The 25118-nt window shown below is 42.1% G+C and overlaps 1 protein-coding gene across 3 annotated transcripts in view; it reads right to left on the bottom strand.

The window, feature by feature from the left end:
- Nucleotides 1–25118, bottom strand: part of LOC130179043 (low-density lipoprotein receptor-related protein 8-like) — a 78781-nt gene that overhangs the window by 49214 nt on the left and 4449 nt on the right. For all 3 annotated transcript variants that reach the window (XM_056391753.1, XM_056391755.1, XM_056391754.1), the window contains exon 3: nucleotides 1756–1878. In XM_056391753.1, the coding sequence (XP_056247728.1) occupies nucleotides 1756–1878 (123 nt within the window). The remainder of the gene's footprint in view (nucleotides 1–1755; nucleotides 1879–25118) is intronic.

Below are 25118 nucleotides of genomic sequence, written 5' to 3'. Positions count from 1 at the left end.
CGCTCAGAAAAGCCCCGCGGTAAATTATCGATAAAATTTAATTCCTTTTGAAAGATAAAGTTAAGCCACAGAATATTTGTTGCTGCCACACACAGTTGGTTTAGCTGAGAGTCGCAGTTCATGTTTTTAATTGAGCACTTAACCCTCCTGTACTTTTGGTCCCTTGTATGTTGCAGATCTCGCCGCACTTACAACCTGATGTATGATATGAAGACCTGATAGGGCTGTAATGTGTGGATGCTCTCTGCTTTTCCCTAAGACGTCATTATTTATCGGTGTGGTGCCTTCAGCTCTGTCTGATATCTGTAACCCCCAGAGAGAAACCAGGAGCCAGGGGAGACAGAGAAATTAGCATTTAAGAAAGACAGAAAACAATTAATAATTGGTTCAAGCCTCCCACTCATGTGTCCCTGCTTGGTTGTGGAGACATCAACTCTCCTTGCCCCACCCCCCCCCCCCCCCCCAAATCAGGGACTCAGTGTGTGGGTGCACTAGACTGGCACCGGCTAAAAGTGAGCCAGCCAGAGATCCTCAGCTCTAACAGCTTGGCAGAGAAGTAATGGAGGCCTTTCTTGCACTCGCCATCAGACAGCATTGAGAATGGAAGTGCGTGGGCGATCGGAGGCAGGCGATTGGAGGCAGGCGACGGAGGCGGCTGAACTGCCGCCAGAGCTGAGATAACAAGGGAAATTAGCCACCTGAACAGCTTCTTGGAGAGTCAAATTAAATCTGGTCTAAAATGACTGACTTGATGGTGCGACCGCATATCCAGATGTAACACGCAAAGACAGCAACGCAATCACCCAGCCACAGCTTCTCCTTTTTTCTCTTAGTGTAGAGAATCCGACTGGCTGTAACAGTTGAGATCAATGAGACGATCAGACGCTCAAAAATAAACACAACTTGGAAAAACCTTAAAAGGGAAATTTCATTCAGCCCGGCTTGTTTTCGTTGTAATTCCTGATTGAGCAGGTTAATTGCTGAGACCTGGTGATGTAGTGACACAAAGTCCAGTGGGACAGGCAGACAGACAGAACATGCAGGTTTTAGTGAAACTACTTCTTTTCAAACATCTACCAGACTTTGTGCAGACTCAACTCTGACCTACTGTACTTAGCATGGTTTCAAAATGTTCCTGTGCAGGACGGGATTATAACTGACAGTATGGGTCTATTCACTTTTGGTTTTCCTTTCAAATAAATTAGTTTAAATTTTCATTTTCTTTTGCTTGTGTCCTCTTAATGCGATGCAACATTTACTATAGGAACCCCATCGGCTCGGCAGCATGTATTTTTGGAAGCCTGAAAAGTCTGAAAAATAATCATCATTTTAGGAAGGTGAATTTAGTTTCTCTCATTTGCGCTCCCGGTGATCTTTATTCTTTATTTGGATCCTCATTAGCCTCCACAAAGTGGGCGTTAGACTTCTTGAGGTAAACAAAATAATTTGAAATCACATATCAGTAAAACAAGAAAAGGCAAAACAAGCCAAATATAAAAAACAGAAAATAAGTGAAATAACTCTTTGTGTTAAAAGATAGAGAGGAGAAACAATATTGTCAAATATAAATAAGTAACCCTTTCACGGCCGTTTGGATTCATCTTGTGACCCCTTAGATTGAGAACCACTGGTTCAGATAATCTGGATAAACCGTTTTCATTTCTCGCCCTGTGTGTCTTTGCTGTCGTATTAAGAAAAACTTCAAATATGGTTCTAAGATGTCCTTGATGTGAGCAGCTGAGTGGCTTCACTTACTGCAGGTCTCCTCGGCCTCGTCAGAGCCATCGGGACACTCCGGCTCCCCGTCGCAGCGCCAGCGTCCCGGGACACACTGGCCGTTTAAACAGGCGAACTCTGCAGGGGCGCAGGTTTTCCTGGCTGCTCAGGGAGCGAGAGAAAGAAGAAGAAAAAAAAAAGCACAGAGAGAGAGAATAACAAGAGTGAGAACAGGAAGTTAAAGACAGCGCGAGAGCATTGTCGGTCTGCGGTCGGGTTTAAGCTCCGTCATGAAACTGGTCCCATTATCTGAATCCCAGCAATCATTGCCCTCATCAGAGGAGATCAGACTCATCACCGCTCACATTATTTCTCTGCAGCCCTCACCAGTGCTCCCTTTCTCCTGATATGCCTCACTAATTATCTCCACTTTCCCTATTTTCTTGACTCTTATTCATTGTGCTGTCTGCCCCCCGCCCCCCACCCCGTCTGCCTCCCCTCCCTCCATGTGCTGGTCTCCAAAAAACAGTCTAATCTCTGCTCCAGGTTTTCCATCACAGAGCAGTGAAATGGATGCTGATTGCCGAACACTGCAGGCTCGGGGAGGTTAAACCCTTTACTTCGCAAACCTGTTTACCGCAGAGAGCTACAAGCTAGCCAGCAAGGCCACGGGCTGATAAACATGTCAAGTGTGCTAAGGTTTAGAAAATCAAAAACATGTCAGGAAAAGGCTTGTTTAAGCGATAAGAGGAAACCTGAGTGTGAGCAAAACTTACACACAACAGCCCTGAGATTATCACGCTTGCTACCCGAAATCTCTCCAACCTGCTGTGTTCAAAGAGTCATGAAACACACACACACATATATAAAAACAAACAAACACACCGTCCACCTGTAGCAACTAAGCTCAGCCAGAGCGCCCAGAAGCAGGCAGAGGTCAGAGCCATTCATTTTCCTCAGTCTGGTTCTCCAGGAGGGACCCGCAGTACGGACTAATAAATCACTGGCTAAAAGGCCTTCGGCTGGGCCCTCCGGTGCCGTTACACCGCCACAACTGCTCCTAAGCTGCCCCCATCTTGGCTCTGATGCTTCAAATTAGATATAGCGTTTAGAGATGCGAGGGGATCTTAAGCTTAGCTGAGGGGCTGTAAGGAGAGAGAGCGAGCTGAGCCTCTCTCTGCTGTGCTCAGCTCACGCCGCTCTCACCGCTAACTCCGACTCATTTCAAAACAGGCGGTGGAGTTCGGGGGTGTCCTCAGTCGGCTACGGCACATATCGCTTTTCATTCCATTCCACGGGCGTAGGCTTGATTTCAGACGCGGATACAATGAAACCAGGAGAAACAAGACAGTTTGACTCGACTGATTACGGTCAATGTGCAAAAGAAGACGTGGTTGAAAACTGTAAACGACCGACATCATTGTGTCGTATTTGCATTGTGCCTCGTGTCAGCTGGTCTCAGCCCTTCATCCGTCAACAGACGATTCTTTTTTGACATTTTAGAAAACACCATGTTTGTGTGTGATCCAGCTTTAAATCCTCATCCAAGTACAACAGAAGCAATCGATTAATGATTGTTGATTTATTTGAGATAACAGACAAGTTGTAAAGAATGTTACAGTATTTAGTTCACACATATTACTTTCTTTTTTTAATGAAAAAGCCAATCGTAAAACTCATTCATTTCCATCATTAGTTAGTAGCTGCTTCTCTCCCAAAATATTTCAATGCTGCACTTGATGAAACGCACTTTCACTCTCTTAGTTAAACTGTAGAGATGGTGCAGCTGAACAAAGTGGGAGGTTTAGTACGAAACTAACGAGTTAAAAAGTAAATGTCCGTATCGCTCGAACTTAAGATCACATTTACATTTGGCTGCTGCAACAATGTTTAATTTGCGTCTCTACAACAGCTGGTCACAACCTTTTCCAACTCATCACCCACTTGAAAATCTCAAAAATGTTGGCGGCCCACTTCCAACCCCACAGAGCTCTCAGAGCAATTTTTCTCCACAGTGACTCATCACAGTGAAAGAGGAGTTTTTAAACATTTGAATTTTTTTCAAATATAATTATATATATATATAATTACATTATTTCACCAAAATTATAAAGTTTTACAAATGATTTCTTGGCCCACTTGCAATACCCACAGGTTGGGAACCACTGCTCTCCACAATCCTTGTGTGTTCTTGCTCTGTCCTTTACAATCCTTCTGTCGAACCTAGATGAGTATTGTGGTATTTTAATCACCACAAACCACATCTCATCTCAATAATGGCAGCTTGACAGTAAAGACTGGACTGTTTAGAGAGATTTAACTCTCTCTCTTTGGCTCTTTTTCAAAATGCATTAAATCCCACTGAAATCTAATTCTCACATTTACAGTACGGGTCACCTACAGAGTTATCTGTGCTGTGGTCTCGTTGCTGCAGCCCAGCGGGGTATCCTGCCAACGAGAAGCACTCAGATTATAAACCTACTTGTGTCTAATTCTAAATCTTGTTTAATTGCCCCATTCTCAATTATCTCCCGTGTCAGAGTAACAAAGTCAAACCAATAACGGCTCATCTCGGCTTGTTGACGGTGTGAAAAGAGTTTATGAAATGTCTCGCAGCGCCGCTCTAATAGGACGTGTGTTCCAGCGGTAAATGTGTTTTCACAATCGGCCCTTGTTACATTTCACTTCAAAAATCTAAATTAACATTCTTTCTCGCCTTTCCTGCAGAACGTAATGAACTGACCCCATTTCACTACTGAGACAAACACTCCCTTCTCCTCCTTTTGTTCCTTCACACATGGGTCACTTGTTTCTCTAATACCCAGTCCCTTGTCTAAGTTGCCACTACAAAAAAAAACAACACATTTTTGATTGTTATTTTTTAGCAGCTTAAGTGCCACTTGTGTCTTCATTAGAGAGCGGGATGGTGGGCCTTTGTTAGAAGGTGAAGCCGGATGATGACAGGGTAAAGGAGGATTGTGATCCTTTTAACCAACACCTCCCACAAGTCTATAAACTCATTAGTGGTGTGCTCGCATTTAAAAAAACAAAACAAAACATCACATTCCTTTTCACATTTTGCATGCGTATCTTCAAAACCCATTTATCACTCATGTAAGTAGGTGTGGCGGAACAAAAGGAGAGAGACCCTGCAGTACGAGTTTTAAAGGCACAACACCTTCCTCTACAGAATAATGAGATTCATAAGATCTTCCCTACTAAATCCTGGAAGATGATACAGCACATTAAAATTCTTATTCAGGGCCAAGTTGAACATTTTTACTTCCCAAACAAAACCCTCCATTCCTATACACCCAAATCCCTGCATGGGTTTTAATATTGTGTTGATTAATCTGACTCCCTTGAGATGAACAAAAGCAGAGATGAGGGCAGTGCTGAGCACATAAGGCGCTGCAGTATGTGCAGATTAAGACCGCGTTTAAGGCTTTAGTTGATCACATGACGAAGACCTTGAAAATCTCAGGTTGATCCATTAAATGGCCTCTGAGGGTCCAGATGTGCCCACGTCGTCTGAGCTTCTTACCCAATCCGACTGAGCTCGCTACTCATTTCACTCAAGGTCTGCAGGGGCCATGGTTCACTCGGCAATAATTACCCAGGCCATCTCATGCCATCTGCTTGGAATGACTTTCTGCTTTAATTAGGAGAGTTTTTAAAATGTTAGGCTTGTGCGTGAGGGTGGGCTGAAGGGGAAATTGACAGGAGGAGAAGGTAAGCTGTTAGACAGAAAGCCAGGAAATAATAGTAGTGAGTAATAGCAGCAGAGATGGAGAGTGACATACGCAGTAATAATGCTTTATGGAATCCTAATGGGAAGTGTGATGCTGAATAAAAACAGGTAATATTACTGTACTGTAGATGGCAGGGCTATCACTTACTGAACATTAATCCCTTAGATGTGCACTGTACACATGTAAACCCACTCACTCTCACACGCGCACATACAGCGTCTTCTTCTGTGGTAGACTTTTACACAGCTGGAATCCATCTGAGGAACATCTCAGAAAAAAAAAACAAAACAATGGTGATTCGGAGTTGTGTGTGTGTGTGTGTGTCCTATCGTGAGCATTACAAATGGGATGTGACACAGACAGAATGAGGGCCCCGCACAGGGGAGTTCACCCAGCCATGTTATGTCTCCTGGAGGAGGTACAGTGGGAAGGAGCTCCACGCTCCGACAACCCCACCTGGAGCCTTCTCCTCTGGGGCCGATGTTGTCAGCATTTCACTGCATTTACTCCTTTTCATCCTTCTTAAATGCCATTCATGTGGGTGTGCATGGCAGACCTCCAGTATATGCGTTGTGGGGTTGGCCGTTACACTGGGTTGACGTGAAGCTTTATATGAGAATCAGATGACAGCAGCCAGTGTGGCTCACTGCTGATGTGACGTATCACTTTCCTCTGCAGCTTTAAGTGTGTCAGGGTGTAAAACAATGAATCTGTCTTAATATTTTTTAACCAAAATAACAACATGGCTCACGGGACGGCAATGTCAGACTGTCCGTTGCTTGGTTGGTTTGACTAACCAACCTTTTTGCTCTGAGAGCGGTTTTCCCCCATTTCATATTCCAATTTAATGATATTGTCAATGTTTCTGGACATGGAAACATGGGACTCTCCTTTGGCAAACAGTTTTAATTATAATTTGTTTTTGAGGAATAATATTTTATCTGTCAGTCTGGCATGGTGGGAGATTCAAAATGCTACACTACCCATTACCCAGGCCCGTTAGGTGTGCGAAACAGTCGCTGCAGTTTCTGAATTCATCCAAAATTCATATAAATCCACAGTTTAAAGCTTGTTGATTGGATGTTTTCTTGCTGAAGTGCATCTAGGGAGTCGTAGTTAACTTCTCCCTTTGTAGCGGCAACCTTTTATCAAAGAACCAGATATATTTGTTAATCATTTATTCTGATGATTCTACCAGGGGGGTTTGATGCCCGTTCATGTCATAGAAGTCCTCGGAGTCCTTTGAGGTGTCCTTTACACCGGGGAAATATCCCCACCACTTTTTGAAATGGCCGATATTGTCCCCACCACTTTTTAAAAGCAAAATAGGTTGAAACTATTGTAAAAAATAACTGTGAAAAATAACTTCCACCAAGAAATGTTACCTAACAAAATGAGAACACTGAGAAAAACATATAATGCAATGTAAATATAGGAGAAACAAAGGCACACTGCACCGGCGTAAGCTCAGAGAAAAATGCACACTAGCCGACTGATTCTAAAACAACCCAAAAACATGCATGAATACATGCGCAGGAAGTAGATCTCCCTTTAGTGTGTGAGTGAAGAGTACCTGCGTGTTATTGCAGCCAGCCACAGTAAAGAACATGCAGCAGGTAGTGACTTGTAAAAGTCAGTGTAAAAGTGTAAAAGAGAGTTGCCGATCAATCACTCTGGTTATTAGCAGCTACGAGCCAGGCAGAATTAGTCTGAAGAAACCAGTGCGCTCCAATATTATTTTTTCCATTTTTCCATTAAAAAGTGTCTGAGCTCTTATGTCTCTTTTCAACACAAAGTGACCTTGGATCCACGTAACTTTGCCTCTGGCAAAAATGATTGGTCATTTTACTTCTGGAGCCAGCAGCATCCAAAATAGCTCCTCTTACTCTCACAACTCTACATCTGCAAAACTAAAAAATGAAATGCTAATTAGCAAATCTTAGCATGCTAACACACTAAACTGAGATGGTGAACGTGGTAAACATTACACTTACTGAATGTCACTATCATATTCGCAGGCTAACATTAGCATTTAGCTAAAAGCGCCGCACTGCAAAGTTACTAACACGGCTGTAGACTCTAAATTCTTGTTTATATACTAGTGCAGTTGATTTTCAGTATCATATCATCTAAACTAAGAACGGGTTTCAGTGTGACAACAATACAGTTTGATGGAAAACATAAAATTATTTTCTTTCTTAATATTTTCCAGGATCAAGTTAGTCAAAGGTATTAAATACTCATACAGTTCGAAGCTAAACGTGAATATGTATGTGTCAGTGTGGGGTTACTGGATGAACATCTTCATGCGCTGGAGCTCCCTCCATTATTCAATAATGTTCAAGAGCAGCAGACAGCCTTCAGTCATCTGACATTCTCTCACACACACACCTCCTAAACTTTCTTTTTTTAATCATGAGGGATATTAATGACAGCTCTTTCCATTTGGAGGCCAGGAGAAGCTTAATAGGTAATGCAGTGATAAGCACGTTCTCCTGGGCATCAGAAGACAAATGGCCTCATTAGCTCAGAGTAAAGTAGGGGAGTGTTGTCGAAGCAGGAAACATAATGTATCCTGTTGGCTTAAACCGGCATGCAAATCACTAAACCTTCCAAAATTAATGGGAAATCAAGGTAGCATACAAAATGCAGCATGGCATCAACAAGGCTTCGGACAAGCTGCTCTTGAAATTGCTATTGCGAATGATTATAGAATTTAATTAGCCTAGTTTGAGTGTTGAGGTTTGCCAGAGGTGCCAGATGCACAACCAGGAATTTCATACTTTGATAAATTTTACTTATAATATTTCTAATGTTAAGAACCTGTTGATTCCTTACCCTTATCTGTCAAAAGATGAAGTCACTACGTGTTGTGTCCCGTCAGTCAGGCCTGTGTGGAGAGCAGTGAGCCACTGGAACCAACAGGAAGACAAAAAGCCACATGGGACTGAGCTCTAACTCAGCACCGGTTGATAGAGTATTGATCTGGAAACACAGAGCCACAGAGTAGTGGCATCTACAAATTAAATGTCACTCGCTCTCACTGTCCCTCTCGCTGCACCTTTCTGCCCTTTTGGACAAACTGAGCAAATCAAATGTTAAAGGTAAAGCTAAAGAAAATGCTAAAGATTACTTTACCTCCCCTGGTAAAACTAATTTTGGCTGCAAACTTAATCACATGTGATTGGTTTTCATACCGTGGCCAATTCTTTTTCTTTATCCAAACAGGGACCGACTAAACCTGAGTCTGACAGGTCAAAAGATAAGCTTTATTTTATGATATTTGATACGTGGTACGTTGTTTCCTCCATTAAATATGTATAGTCATATAAAACCTGTGCTGGAACTGCTAATTGTACTTTAAGTATGATGAATCCTTCAACAGGTTGACAGGTTAACTGTGGGAAGGAATTGGTTGAAAATATTGGTTGGTTGTTTCTAAGCAACAACTTGTCGCAGTTGTTGGTTGAGAAGTTGACAATGATTGAGAATTAAATACTGTTTTAAAAAGTGATTTCACTTGAAATATATAGATCATATTCTTCAGGATAGGTCACTGCCATGAACCTTTCTTTGAATATTTACAGTCATATTTTGTACTTTTAGATCATTGTGTGTGAATATTTCATTATTATCATCATTAAATCAACAGTCAACACTGAAGCCTGTTATCAGATCTGCAGAACGGTACATTTAGGAAGCCAGAGGTAAGAGAGGCAACTTGATGCTGCTTACTCCCCAGCATCTCTTCTGACCTTGTGATCAAAGACGCATACTGTGCTAATTATAGCCCTCAGCCTGCTAAAAGACATATTTTCTCTCCCCCTGTCAGGTCACATTGGCACAAACACCTCCTGACCAAGGAGGAGACTGGGCAGCCTCAGCTAGCTGTGCCTTTGAGGCAACCTGGGAGTGATTTAAACTGAAGACGCTTAGGTTCAGCTTGGCTAAACCCGAAGAGATTTACCTCGATGCCTGAAGTATGACAGGGCAGTATCAGACAGAGGTACAGGTGGTTGTAACAACGAGCCTGTGAGAAAGCAACGGGCCACCGCCGAGCCACATCGACATTCAGAACAAGTTTTGATTTATCAAGCTGTTCTCAAGCTGCGATTAATTTTTTTTTTATATCCATGCTTCATGTGACGCCCGACTTCCTTTTGCTCTGCATGTTGATGTGCAGCATGGGATCGGGGTGGACCCAAACAAACACACACACACACACACACACACACACACACACACACACACACACACACACAAACAAGAGATGCACATACCACAGAGAAGTGAAGTCAAACTGACAAATATTGCTGAAATAACACATACATCAGTGTTTAGATCCACACACACACACACACACACACACACACACACACACACACACACACACACACACACACACACACACACACACACACACACACACACACACACACACACACACACACACACACACACACACACACACACACACACACACACACACACACACACACACACACACACACACACACACCCCTGCCCTTCACTGCATGATGCCATCTCCATGTGTCTGACCTTCTGCTACACTCCCCTTTTCCTGTGCTTGCTGGTTTGGAGAAGCAAAATATGTTCAATCTACAGCCATATGTCAACATTTCTATCCTACAGCCTGGCATCGACACTGCAACACACTGTACTGTAACACCAAGTAGGGGGCGAGCCGAAGCTTCAGAGGGCTCTGCATGCTGAGGAGCCAAACAAGCTGAACACTCTCTTTAAATCAAGTTTGACCAAGTGTGGAAGGAGAAGGAGATGTAAAATGACTGGTAAATATTTCAGCATTCTGGACACGTAGCACTTTATTTTTTTCCATATATCCCAGGTGTGTTGAATGTACTATCAAGCTACTGAAAACACAATGTGGGGCCAGCATGGTATACATGCAGTATGGTGCGGGTGTGACTTCAGGTTACAAGAGAAACAATAGAATATGGTGGCTCTGGGCTACATTTACATACAGCAGGGACTTGGATGGAGGCAAATGATCAATCAAACACAGAAGAGGAAGCAACCGAACGCTTGTTGAGCTCAATGATTTGTTCGGTGGAAATGTTGCAGACATCTTGAAGGGCCCTGTGACTCATGATAGGTTGCTGAATGAGAGTTTAGTCAGATAATAAACTGACCTACATTAGCTAACAATGATTACAAGCTGTCTTGTACAGAAAAATGCCATGTGACTGCATTAAAGTTCCCATATTGTATAAAGTGAGACTTCCATGTCTTCTTTGATTATAGATCAGGTCTAGGTTCTATATTAATACTGTGAAAGTATCAAAGCCTCAGTCCACAGAGAAGCCTGTATTCAGAAACTGAGCCTTAAAACCAGCCGCCAGGACTTCTGTAACTTTGTGATGTCACAACAAAGCAGTCCCCGCTCTCAGTCACGCACCAAGCCCGGCACATCTGGACCAATGATCCAGAGTGTTTAACTGAAATTTATCTCTCAGAAAACAGCCATCCAATCAGGAGAGAGGCTCAGAGCATCTCTTCACTGACCTGTTGTTGCTAGAGCTCCAGAGAGAAGCCTGAGAGAGGAGGTGTAAAGTACATTGAAATCTTGTCTTGAAATATATCTTCTTCTGGATAACAAGACTTCAAATAAAACACAGGAAAAGTGTAAAATATGGGACCTTTAAGGAGCTGTAAACTAAATATTTGCATTTTTAGAATTAGTAGAATGGTATCCAGGAGGCGTCAGGTTCATCAGCTAAGAATAAGGCATGGAACATATAACCATATGATCTATTCATAGGTCATATGGTACCACATATGTGAATGTAGAAGAACAGAATATGAGGATAGATATGAGAGCAGACAGAGGAGGGTGAGTCAGATAATATACAGCACATTTCAGAATGTACTGTACCTACATTACAGCTTACATATGGTATCTCTAAAGCAGCATCAATGACGCAACAAACTGTAATGTCACCCAGTCCTATGTAATTACAACTTCTGCTGGAAAGTCTAACCTAGATTCAGCCAGGAATTTCACATCTCATTATGGAGTTAAAACAATCGTAGTACAAGTGGTTACACAGTTATATTTGGAGGTACAGGTTCTGCTCTCTGGGGTGTTCCCGTTAAGAATTCCAGCACTGCGCTAATGATTCAGCTGGGACCCCAATCAAACCCCGGGGGTGTCGGAAAGAGAGCCCAGCAGACGCTCATCACTGAGGAAACAGAAGAGAGACGTGCCTCCAAAAACAGAGACGAAACGAACCCGACAGAAGGAAGGTGTGATGGCGGAGGGAGTAAACTGGATAATCAATCCGCAGCAGAGCAGCAGGTACAGACTGCAGGGATACACTTTACACGAACTGTCCCCGCTTCGTGGGTTGAAAGTGATTTGTGTTTCGCTGAGAATCAGCTGATGAGGCAGCAATGCTCTGCCTGACTAGGGCAATGTTTTCTGCGAGGACAGCAGTGCCCTAAGAAATCTGAGCGGCTGTAATGAAGAGCCAAGCAATTACTGGGCATTTCATTGAGAAACCTGTGCTTGGAGTGAAATAAAGCACTTTGGCAGAGTAATCTAATTACGGCTGGGCAGTGGCGGAAGCAGGCGAGGTTTAAACAGCAGGTGTTTGCAGGAACCAGCCCCTACTGCTGTCTATAAATCCTTGACATGGGTCAGATAGTGAGCACATCTCCACAGCTGGAGCTAGTGAATGTGTCCTCACATCCCAAAAAAAAAAAAAAAAAAAAGAGCAGGAAAACAGGAAACTTCCTATTAAAACTAATCCTGTTAAACAGATGGATGGGCCTCTTGTGGTAAGGCTTATTTCGATGAAGGGCCGATTCTCAAGTTCACGCACGAATCACAAAAATAAAAGGGATTTCGAAAATGAATTAAAAGCGCAGTTGAAGAAAACACAGCATTTAATTATTGTTTTGTTTAATAATTGTTAAATAAAGGTAATAAAATTGCACATCTGTGGCTGGAAACCTTCCAACTGAAGAGACATCCAAATAAAAAGGAGACAAGCTGGTTGCTGTGGTCTGTCACCTGCCCCACAGTTTTAGGTAGATAAAGTCTCCCTGGTCCAGAGAAAACACACACAGACACACAGTTTGAGGACGGGTCTCTCAGCCAAACAGCTGACACATTCACCACAGCTCTTCCCTCCAGAGCCTCCGCTGCATGCTTCAGTGGAAATGACTCCAAATCAACACAGCAGCACAGATGCTCCTTCCTCCTGGCCTCAAACACCACAGTCTGCAGCCTGGACTTGAAACCAAGATCCTGGTGAACATAGCTTAGATATTCTGCAGAGGTTGCATCCGTCTGTTTTGTGTTGCGCTGTGTGCTTTTGAGTCCTGAAGTCCTTGTATTTCTCATTGCAGTCACAGCAGTCTACCCAGGCCTTTTCCTCAGTGATTTATCGATCAGTCTCCCCGTTTTTAACCTTTAATGATTCAGGGAAGCTTGACAGCACACACATAATCTCTCTCAGCAATTACTTGTTTCACATTTAGACTGTTTACATCACCTTATACCTGCAGCTATTCTGAAAAAAGTTCAGACTTTTACGAGCACAGCTGGGGGTTCAGAAGTTCGCTCAAGGCAGATACTCAAAGATATTTAGTAAAAGGAAGAAAGAGCATTTCACTTTTCTCAAATTAGAGCTCAAATCTTCAACATCTGAACACCAGATCTTTAACATCTAGACTATTGCTACTCAGATATTTCAGTATTAGTTTAGAATTAACCAAAGACATCTTAGATTAAAGCCCACACTACAAAGATAATTAAGAAATTATTAGAACTTTTCAAAGCCTCACAGGAGATCTCAGGGGGAAATATCAGTGCTGAGTTTACAGTAAAACACACTGTAGGATCGCTGGGTAATTAAGTGCACATCGACTCATGAGCATAGTTAAAAAGACTGACTACAAAACATCTTGCCTACGCTCCAGCACACACTTACTGTACTTTCTATTCACTCTAAAAGGCCTTTAACTCTCTTTTCAAGCAATCTAAGAACAACTGTAACTCAAATCGCGAGTCTGTGCTGTCGTGTGATCCGATGAATAGAAATTAAGGAGGAGAATCCCAAAGTGATTTCCCGTTCATTTGGACAATCTCGTCTCAGTTTCAATCTAGCTGCACACAGGAGACGCTCTTCTTAAGAATCATTATCCAGCTGTCAAAAGTAATTATAACTCCAGGACCAAATGCCACCACTCACCACTGAGACCTGGCTGACACAGTCCATGAAGTCTCCAGCAGTGACAGCGCTGGTGGGGGCTATTATTTTGAGATGAGTTTGTGGTGGGAATATTTTCCCCCTTTTAAACTTTATCTCTTCAGACCACATAGCTAACCAATATAGAACAAGAGTCTGCAGCCATGCTATGCAGATCTGTCAGGCTGCATCAGGCGTTGAGCTAAATGCTAATATCAGTATCCTAGTTACTGCAGTCTCCTGTTTACCATTTTCACCACTGTACCACCATTAGCATGTTAGCTAACATTTGCTAATTACCAAATTTCCTTGACAGTTACACTCCATCCAACAGTTTTCACAAAATCTCTCTAAAAACCAAAAATCTCAGTTTCATGGTGACACTAGAGGAGATGCATCAGATGGAAATGGTGGCCCAACATGGACTGGCTAACACTGCCAATGTCTACAGCCACGCTGCTAATCCAAGGTGCAAATAAGACGCAGTCTAGCCAGACGTAGAAATGTCGAGAAGGTGTAAATGTATCTAACTCTCCGAGATGAAGTCATAATCTTACTCGTCCCATGGTAACTAGGTCAGTGAGCGAACTGTGGAAATAGCCACTAACGGAGTCTGTCCCCTGTGATAACGGCAGCTCAATTATCCGTCCTTCACCTGTCACATATGAAGTGACAGGAAGAAAGCCCCTCCAGCAATTTCAATGCATATCGTGCAGTCATGCAGAAGGTAAGCTATTATAGACGTTATCTGATCCAGTGACTAACCTGTGAAGATGAAGAAAACTACAGTTTCACAGGACATTAAGTCCATCAGTGTGAGTTAGATGAATGTTTATGTTAAATTCTGGATAGTTTTTTTTTTATTTTACTTATAACCATCAACAAAACCTTTATTACCACCCCCCCGTTTGGAAGAGAGTAGACTCATTCCTGATTTGCATGTGGCCAGATCTTTAGGGTTTTCCCTTTCTGTTAAGGACGGGCATCGAGGAGATTATCTGGTTGGAGTCGGGGCTAAAGTTTAGTTCAGGCTAAGGTGAGTAGAAACACAAATCGATGGCATAGCACTGGGAAGACTGAGACAAACATAATAAAAATTGTAATCTTGCAAATGAAGACATATGCGGCTATGGGTAAAAGAAATAAGAAAATAAAACTATGAAACAAAGGGGTAAATGAAACCTATTATCCGTAACAAGAGCTATTTGTCATGGATATCTGGGTCTCTGAGTTCAGACTGCTGATTTTAGACTAGGCCTATATAAATTAATCTATAAAAGTGCTTGTGGGCAACCCTAAGCATGTAATTACATTCCTTTTTGTGAACACAACACAGAAAATAAGATAGTTGGTAAAAAGCCTTCAGAAAGGTTTACGTCTGGTTTCATTATGTTTGAGTAGTCGTCCATTATTCCTCTTGAGCTTACAATAGGTCTGGATTTAAGAATAAACACTCAAGTGCCTTGCCACTCTAAGTCACGGGCAACCAAATGCATTAAGAGAGCCTACAGCGCAGTCACTCCTGTATATGGAAATGCGTGCCACACTGGATTATAGTGTCTGTCTACAAACCGAGGGACTGTAATGGGAAATGGGGGATTAGCCTTTTACCCTGCGAAGAGAATGAGCCACATCTCTCTCGTTTCTCTATCTCTCCTTCCTCCTCTCTTTTACTTGCAAAAAAAAAAAAAAAAAAAAAAAAACCCAGTAAGATGAAACACAATGCCAGCTGCAAACCAAATTCTCAGAAAGACCCTCGCTGGCCTGAAGACTGAGGCATTCAAATTGCTGTGAAAAGGCACTGAGAGCAGGATTTTACATTTCCCACTGCAGACGAAAATTAACATAAGTGTAATACTGCCCGAGGTTAAACTTCTTGTTCTAGAAAATCTGCCCCTAGCAACAAGAGAGCGTAATTAAGACACTCGGATTTTAGTCCCAGCTGCTGTTTGCCTTTGAACATAACCCGACAGTTACATGCAAACACAACACACTTGCATGCACATTCACCCACTTCTGCATGTGTGCGAGCAGACTTTGTTTCTGTGTGTTTCGAGCCAAAGACTGGGTCTATTTTCTTTTGTTTGTTTGTTTTTGGTTTTCTCACGCACAAGCCGCACACTGGAGTCAGACAGGTGGGACAAAGTCACAGGCAGCTATCGATCGACTCTGTGAGGGCCGATATCCTTAACTGTGGGTCCGACAAAGGCCCACTATAAAAAGCAACCGATCAAAGAGTCCAGCAGCCACCCACCAGAGAAACAGATTACTCGGACCGTGACTAAAGGCTTCCCTCTCACCACCAGAGCAGCTGAACATTAGCAAAGTAGCACAATGCAGCTACTGTACAGGGTGGGCACACGATAAAAGCTGTGTAATGCTTCAGATTAATGCTGTGTATGAATAGCTTGAATACACCTTGAAGACCTGAGGGTCAGAAGAGCACGCTGAGACTGGATTTGTAAACAGGTGCATCTGCAGCTCAAAGTATTCAGTACGAACAAATACAACGCAACGTCCAAGTGAGTGTCTGAAGGTGACGCAGCAACTGTGCTCTTTACTGCAGGTTCTCTCATGCACATAAAGCTCAGATGGCGCCATTAAAAAGCACGGTACATTTGTTACGCATTGGAGATGTAGCGTTTACAGTTGGCCTCACTTAAACTAATAGGAGAGAAGTGAAGCGGTTCCTTTAGCCGTTTTCATAACATCCTACTCAAGTTTTAATGGGTTGAGGAATATGACAGCCACATTCCTCAGGACCAAATGTCACAACACAAAATTTGATTAAACACAGCCCTGAGTTGACTGATCAAGCAAACCCCTTCAGAAGCACTGACTCAAAACATTAGAGGAAGGTGAGACGGCTTTGGCAGCATAACGCTATAACGATCTCAGATGTTGGAGACTTATTTGAAAGCACACGTGAGGCTACGGCCGCACTAAAACGCTGCTTCTACGAAAATGATCTCCGTCCAGACGGGCGTTTTAGCTTTGTATCAGAAATAATCTGTGTCCATACAAACACGCCTGAAAACACATATCACATGACCATTCCCCAGCAGGAAGTAGACTGTTTACTCTGCAGTTGGTTACAGAGTTGCAGAAAATACTACAAACAAGGAACAGCAATGGCAAAAGGTAAGGTAAGAGTAAAAGGCGTCATGGCGGATAGAAAACATATCGAGAGTCTTTTTCTCTGGAGAAGGGCCGTGTGATGGACGGATACATTGTGACTGACAAGACCCATGATGAAGCGAATGACAGTGTCTACGTCATTGTTTCTGAAAGTCTAGTCCAGAGAGTTTTTAAACCAAAACAGGACCTGCATTGTTTCAAAAAAGTCGCCATTTTAGGGGCTCGAAAACGCCGGAGTAATGTCGAGACCAGGCGTTAATGCAGCGAAAACTAAAACTAAAACTTACTAGTTTGGGTGTAGCCTAAGTCTATGCCTCAAATACATGAGTTTGTGCCGCAAGAAACAACATTAGTGCTACTACACCACATTTGTTACCATGGTTTATGCGTTTACAAAGTCATTTCTACGAGCTTTCAAATGCAGTGGCAGCTTCCTGTTGCATGAGGCAATTTAATAAAAAGGTTTTTCTGGGGCATTTTTGCTGCTATTTCTACCCAATAATAATGTATGTGGTGTCGAGATTAAAAGTAGGCCATAGTGCTGTATGCAAACGTGAGGTTTCTGCTGTGTGGATACAAAGAAGTAACACGTCTTTGTGCATCAAAGGACACAGAAGATAATGATTTCAGAGTGGGGTCAGGAGTCGATTTTGGTGGAATAGGTGGATGCAACCACACCTGGATAGAAGACAATGTAGTAAAATAATCCTGCAAAAGATAACACCTTTGTGAAGGTTTTAGAACAGGTAAATACTGCAGGGCTGTTGCAATGTATTCTACATGTGCGCACTTTTCAGGTTCTGCTGTTAGGTTGAAGCTATTGTTTTGCCAAAGCACTGTAGCATGTTTAATTCAGATACATAATTTATGTTGTTTTAAATGTCAATAAAAGAAGCCTGTTTGACTGATAGCTATAAATACAGACAATGTACTTGAAACAGGCTTATAAGTAGAGCAGGAGAGCTGCACGTACGCCAGGTGTTCCCAGCAGTCTGGCTGTCTGACGGGACGAGCAGATGTTCTGCAGTGACTTTGAGCCTCCTGTAAAGATGCTCTGCTTGTCTTCACTCAAGCCAAACAGGTGCCACTGGTTTTAATGTTCTCCCCGTATCTCTGTAGATACTCTCTTTCTGTCAAGTACATGCATCAACATCCAGTGTGTGCAGCGTGAGACAGAACACACACCCTCAACTTTGACCTCTCTGAAGGAGAGACAACAGGTGAGTTTTAATGGGCTGTCGGTCTTATCCCACCACACTTCGTCTGTTCTGCATCACAACAATAACAAAGCTAAACAGCCACTATAAAATCAATGACACTGCAGCACTCTTCATCCCTGCTCCCGCCCCCCAGCCCACTTTACAACAACACTCTCTTTGGCTCGCCTCTACGCTCCCTTTTTTCTCTCCTTGCATTTTTCTCCTCTCTCCATCGCTCTTGTTCATCTTTCTCTGGTGATCCATGTCACAAGAGATTACATCACTTCTCGTGCACAATAGGCAACTGCACAAACCAATAAAACAGCGCACATTGTGTCGTGTAAGTGTGTTTCGTGTGCATGAAGTAATTCCATCGGTGTCTTTCAGTGTGCAGCCTACAGTAATCGTGCGTGTGTGTGTGCGCGTACATATTTTTGTGTGTGTGTGTGTGTGTGTGTGTGTGTGTGAGTGACCGGTGGCTATGCATTTAAAACTATCTCTAGGCAGAGCTTAGCTGCTGAGCTTTGATCATAATACGCCTCCCCAAAGCGCATGAGGTCAGCCCCAACTCCAGAAACCAGCTGCAGCTAACATTTACCACTCCTCTTCTTTCTACCAGCGATACATTTCCTAACACTTCCGAGAAAACTTCTGCTGAAGTACTGAACTGCAACTTTGATGTTAACACACACACACACACACACACACACACACACACACAGAGTGAGTGAATGAGCATTAAATTCTTATGTAGTCTATTATTTAAATGTAAGTTAAAGCAGGCATGGCTGACCTTTGCTGGTGTGAGACCTACTTTTTCCTTGAATGGCTGAGGAAATCTATTGAAAGCTCAATATTACACTGTCATTAAAGATAAAGATGAAGAAAAAAAAAGTGTTTCAAATACAAAATCAAGTTCTAGCAACTGCGTTTGGAAAGATTTGGCGATATGGGATTTGCAAATTCATGTTCTACATCTAAATCATGAAAAAAAATCAAGCTTGTTTTGACGAATAATAACATTTTCATTCCCTCTGTTTCATACACGTTTAGTACGACCATTTCAAAGACAATCAAATGCTGGCTCCTGTTATAAAATCCCAATTTTAGAAAAGCATGAAAGAATGTGAAAAGTGAAAAAATAAAGTGATGTAAAACAGGCCTGCAGAGGACTGGAGAAAAAGGCTTCTCTGCAGAAAAGCTCTGTACTCTGCACACAGCTGCTAAATTATCTCAGTCTGTTACGTTATATTCCTCTAGTCACAAAGTGTCACATTTTTCTTTGTGCAGATCTGCACTGAGCAGAGTGTGAAGCATCATGAGGCTGTAGTCTAGACATTTAATCAGCACAGGTAAAACCAGTCATCCATTATCTGGAAGGTTGGTTTTGTAGGTACATCATTTGATTGTCTCTGTCTAGCTGGATTCAAGACTTCACCCACTTTAAAGTCTATAGCAGAGTAAATGAGTCTAAGCCCCATTCCTATTTACCATCACTGTTGAGATAATGCAGTGTTTGACACTATTAAATCCCTATTTAACTTAGGTTTAGCCCATAAATTCTGCATTTGTTCCTCAGGAGGAAAGGGAAGTTAGTTTCACTTTACTACTACAATGACTAAAAGCCTTGTGAACATTCAGAACCTCATTCAGCTGATGCTCCATAATGACCAACTGAGCAGAGGAAAAAAAAAAAAAGAAGAAAGAAATAGAGACCGACCGTTGAACATAATGAGGATATACGTCTTTTCCAACCCTTCTCCACAACTGCACAGGAACGGCAGCACCAGGGAGACCCAGGGTGCTCACTCCAGTCATAACACGTTATTATGAAAATATGATTTAATTGGGGTTTCTGTGAAATTACGCCAAGGTCATGTCACAATTAGACCTATTCTCTCTCTAATAACTAGGGATGGGTGATATGTCAAAATGAATAATGCCATTTTATCACAGTATTATCTAGCATGCGTACAGTATGTTAATATTTAGTGTCAAAGACCACGTTTAAACCAGTAATAGACTGTTCATCCCATTATTTTTAGCAGTGGGGAACCCTCAGGGCCTTTTGGTCTTCCGAGAGGGGCCAAACAAATCAGCAAATGTTATATCTAATCTTTTTCATTGAATAATTATTCTTTTCAAATTCTAATTTTGGCCTAATTTTCAATCAAGTTTGCATCAGAAATGAAAGGGTTACTGTCCTAAAACCATGAAGATTGAGTGATTTATTAGTTATTTAATCAGATTTTTCTTCTTTTTTTGTTGTCTCACCAGAGAGGACCAATCACATTTTGATTTATAGTGGGTGGGACCATGAATAATTCCCCCAGGCCTTCCTAAAGGCTCAAAGCCAGAGCATATCGCACAGGGTTTAGTTTTTTCTTTCCTGGGGTTTAAGCTAACAGATCAGCGACTTCAGTCAGTCAATCAGACAGAGTCACAGCACAGGTGGCAAAGTGATATTACAGTCTGCAATAGACTTCACATGACAATATTCACAAGTTGGAATATTTCTTTCATGATCTGTTGACACTTATGGACTAAAGGAATATAAATAATTTAGGGAAAGACAGACAATCAGGTTTCATGATCTCTTCAAAGGTATGCTGGTAAATCTGAATTAATTAATTTGTACTCATGGTTTCTCTAATATGAAGTGAATAGAAATATAACCAAAAAAGGTTTTATGATTGGTTTAATTGTTTATAACCATTTTTGATTAACATTTGATAGAACCATGGCCACTGAAAATCAAATACTGTTGGACTGTTGGCTGGACAAAACCAGAAATCTGAAGTCCTCACTTTGGCCTCACAGAACATGTGGTGGGCATCTTATTTTACGTTTTACAGATTCAATGATTAATTAGTTACTCAATGAAATAATCAGCAGATTAACTGACAATGAAAACAACCAATAGTTGAAGCACCAAAGAGGAAGTTTATAAAGAAGTATGATCAATGATAATATGGATTTATTGAGTCTCACAACCCTAATAGCTGCTGCATGTAGTTGCTTTATATCTTGTGGCTCTTTGAAAGGAAGGCAGAGTTCAGAGTTAATTTCCAACCAGGCACAAAGGGTCGGATGGCTGCGTGGATGGAGGAGACGTGTAGGCAGGTGGAATGATTTCATGGCAGTGACGGCCTGCATGCAAAGCTTTTACATTGTGATGGTGGCGATGTAATGAGTCACTGTGTATCTGGCCAAGGGGAAGCGAATGTTGCTGCTTGTGTGAGTGGAGATGACGCTCATAATTCATCCAGCTCATCTGAATCATCAATGAAAAGGAAGAGACTGAGGGCTTTGGCTGCTGTGTCGGAGCCATTTGCTCATCATTTCAATTCACTATTGCGTGAGCTGCTGACGCTTTCTTGACTTCAGGAGTGGGATAACGTCCTCTGAAGGTCTGTGACGAGTGTGTGTACTCATCCACAAACAGATAAATGAAAATAAAGTGAGAGTCACAGCCACACTCGTCCAGTCCCAGCATCCTCGGAGCTGTCAGCCAAAATCCACAAGCCCGCCTGTTGAGTCACACAAAGTGGCATTTTTTCCCACAAAAATGACTCACAAGTTGCAAAAGGCCACAGTTCTTGCAATGTCTGCCAACACACTCCCTTGTGGGTCCGCTTTTTTTCTGACAGTGATTGTGGATGAAAGGCGCTGTCTGCCTGGATGCCTGTGGCCCGAAGGTCTGGGTTCACAGAGCAGGCAGCCACTCACAAACATCCAGCATGTGTCTTATTGATTTTCAAGCTAACCTGGGTTCATTTCCCTTCCACTACTGAATCACTGTTACAAAAACTACAGCCATGTGTAGCAGCATCACTTTATTTGTAAACTGAAAGGTGGGATTTCAAAAACTAGCTCAGCACTCAATTCATTAAAAAACCAACAAGCTTTCACCAAACACAAACACAGAACATCCTAATTCTTCAAACTTTATAGCAATTGTTAGTTGTTGTGAATATGTGAGTGAAATAATCACTTGATTTCTGCACACTGAGATTCAGTGTTTTGAGCACCCTGTTGTGCTTTTAAAAAACATGATTCAGATAAAAAGGCTAAACGAAGTCTTAATCAACTTAAAAAACTATTCAGTTTAAGGCCAGAATCCAGTGTAGGAACCACAGATGATTATTCTGTTTAAAAACAGGGCTGTACAGACGGTTTATACTGTTGTTTTAACACCACAGCAGTATTTCAAAGATTCAACTGAACTGAAACAGCATTTTTCATGAGGCAAGACAGTGTCTCCAGAGAAATATCTGCTTTTTACCATTTGAAATGAGATTTCTGGGAAGGGTGATGGTTAAAATGAGGCAGACAAATGCTTTCTTTTAGGTGTTGAACACTAAAAAAGTTGGGTGGCATGGGGGATACATACATGTTGGATGAGGGCAGGAGGTTGAGGCTGAGTGATGTTTTATACCCACACATTAATCCCACCCCACCCCCACCTCTCTCTCTCTCTCCCGCTCTCTCTCTCATCCTCTGTGTCTCTCAGCATCCCTGCACAGTGGCATGCGCTAATCTGAGATAAAGACTTCTTAATGATCACTTTGGGCGAGATAGCTTTGAGACATGCAGTCACAGGGCAGTAGGTCAGTAGGGCCAGCGGCCACGCAAACATACACAGTCACATACAACACACACACACGTGTGTGTGGATGGGCACTAGACATAAGCTGTTTCTGAGCAATGGTTTTCAAGTCTTTTCCTACACTTGCTAGAAAATGTAAAGAGCAGAGCATCCTGGGAAAAAATGTCCAGTCAGTCACAGCAGTCAAAGCCGAAGTGCTGTTCCAATTCAAAGTCCGCATCCAGCCAAGCACGGATCAAATATCTGAAAGTGTTCTCGCTCCGCCTGCTTGATCGAGGAGGCATCAGGATGTGACTTGTGTGGACTTGGGACAGCTGAGTATCCCAGAATGCATTTCACACCAAATAGCGACAATGGCAGAGATTCTGTTCAATGTTGTAAAAACTTTCCCCCTAGGACTGTTATTATATGATTTCATTAAGTTTTGATATTTTTTCCAGGCGAGAAAGTGACATTTAGATTCTGAATATGTCGAAATGAAAACGGCTTTGCTGTTTTCAGAGATGTGAGGACCGTCCTGCCGGGGAAGACCAGCCGTCAGTGTGCACAAAACAAACAGACCCGGTGATTATAACCAGTGCAAACACTGAATAAAGCAGTTTCACATTCAAAGTCAGTGTTTCACTAACACTGTACGGCGGACGCAGGACATGTCAGGGAGGCTGGGAGCTGAGCCGTCTGACATTTGCCTGGATTTTTTCTCAGATAATTTAAGATCTAGACGTCCGATGACTAAAATCCTTCATCTGGTTAAAATATATAATTGCAAAGTACCAAGGTGTAAAAAGTGGATCTTAAAAATGTGGCTTAAAACTGGTCAATTCTGAGCTTCTGGCTCAAAGCTTCAGGCAACAACAACGCCAGCTCATGTACATAGAGGAAATGAGCTCATTGACAGGCGACCAACTGAAACAGACCTTAGGTTTGAAAAGTGCTGGAAACATTTGGGATAATGTAAGCGCAACACTCAAAAAAAAAGAAAGAAAAAAAAAATACATATATATATATATATCTTAGATAAGTCTGGTCATTTTCAGACATTTTAATGTGGAAAAGTATTTCAACTTTAAATACAGTGTGAAAAATTCAAACTTCAGTTCAACTTTAATGACTCCTTGATCTCCTCACAATAAAACCAGACACAGCTTCAGGCTTACATGAAAAAAGATAAAAGTTACAGTTGATGTGAGAGACTCACTCAATTCATAAAGAAGCTTTTCAAATTCAACTGAGTTTGTTTTATCCAGACTATCAAATAACTGTGACACTAATTAAGTCTCTATCATGATTGTGTGAGTGAACAGACAAACTGTACACGGCGAGGAGAAGAATACGCCTTTATCTATGTTTTCTGTCGGGTCTGTGGTCAGTCGTCAACAGCTGGAGTGATTTTCAAGAGAATTTGAGAGGAACACAAACACCCTCCCCGCCTCACCCCGCAGGTCAAAATGATGTCTCAACCCACTTTCTATCAGTTCGACTTCACTCGTCTTTATCCTGCTCACTGTGTTGTTCCAGATCATATCCTCACTCCTCCACTGTCAAACACATCAACAACAAACAGGCAGACGCAAAGACTGCTGGGAAATAAATGCACGCTCCAAGACACTGATAAGTCAGTAGTACTACAGGATGATGGGCGTCTCTCTCTTTACACCAAACCTCTTTGACAAACAGCACATTACTGTATTATTCTCCTGCATTTACAAGCAGATCTCAAACAGGTGGAACAACCTGACACAGTGATGAGAAACAGAGGAGAGCAGGTTGTAGCGAGGTTGACTGGTTCCAGACAGGTGTGTTTAAACAGACTTGCAGGTCACACAAGTCGTGGTTGTAAGTGAGCTTTACGATGCCTGGAGGAGATCTTTAACAGCAAAACACTTTTTTGGATGAAAAATAAAATTCAGACGATAAGCAACAGATAAGCAACACAAAAGCAAATCCCATTATGAAAGGCTCACTTGCTTTCAGTCACCACTCAATGGCTTTTTCTTTTCCTCAATTTTCCATCATTATATAGAAAGAAATACCTGAAGCATGTAACACACAAAGCGGGCGGATTTTAGAGTTAAGTCCGATAAGCTGTTGTAACTATTGTCAAATGATAGAAATGCATTGGTGCCTTTCAGTGGTGCATGACTTTTATCAGCCCCTGCAGAAACGCAGCAGTGAGGTTGGAAGCCAAAAGTGATTTTAAATCACCTGATCAAGCTCCAGAAAACGCGAGGAAAGTACACAACATCTAAATAACAGGCCAGAAATAAAAGACAGGTGTAAGCTGAGCAAAAACCAGCTGAGCTTCAAACACTGGACACTAGAGCATTAAAAATGCAATAATCAAGGGGGCAAAGATAGTTTTCACATTGTCTGAAACTTTGATCATGGTGTGTTGGCAGAACTTTGTGGGTACAACACTGCGGCAGAGGAGGCTGCCTCCACTGAGAGGCTTTGGAATAGAGAAATAAAC

This window comes from Seriola aureovittata, chromosome 12 (assembly GCF_021018895.1).
Source record: "Seriola aureovittata isolate HTS-2021-v1 ecotype China chromosome 12, ASM2101889v1, whole genome shotgun sequence".
Lineage (NCBI taxonomy): Eukaryota > Metazoa > Chordata > Actinopteri > Carangiformes > Carangidae > Seriola > Seriola aureovittata.
The sequence above is the reverse complement of the archived record's forward strand: the minus strand, read 5'-3'. Positions and strand labels throughout refer to the sequence as shown.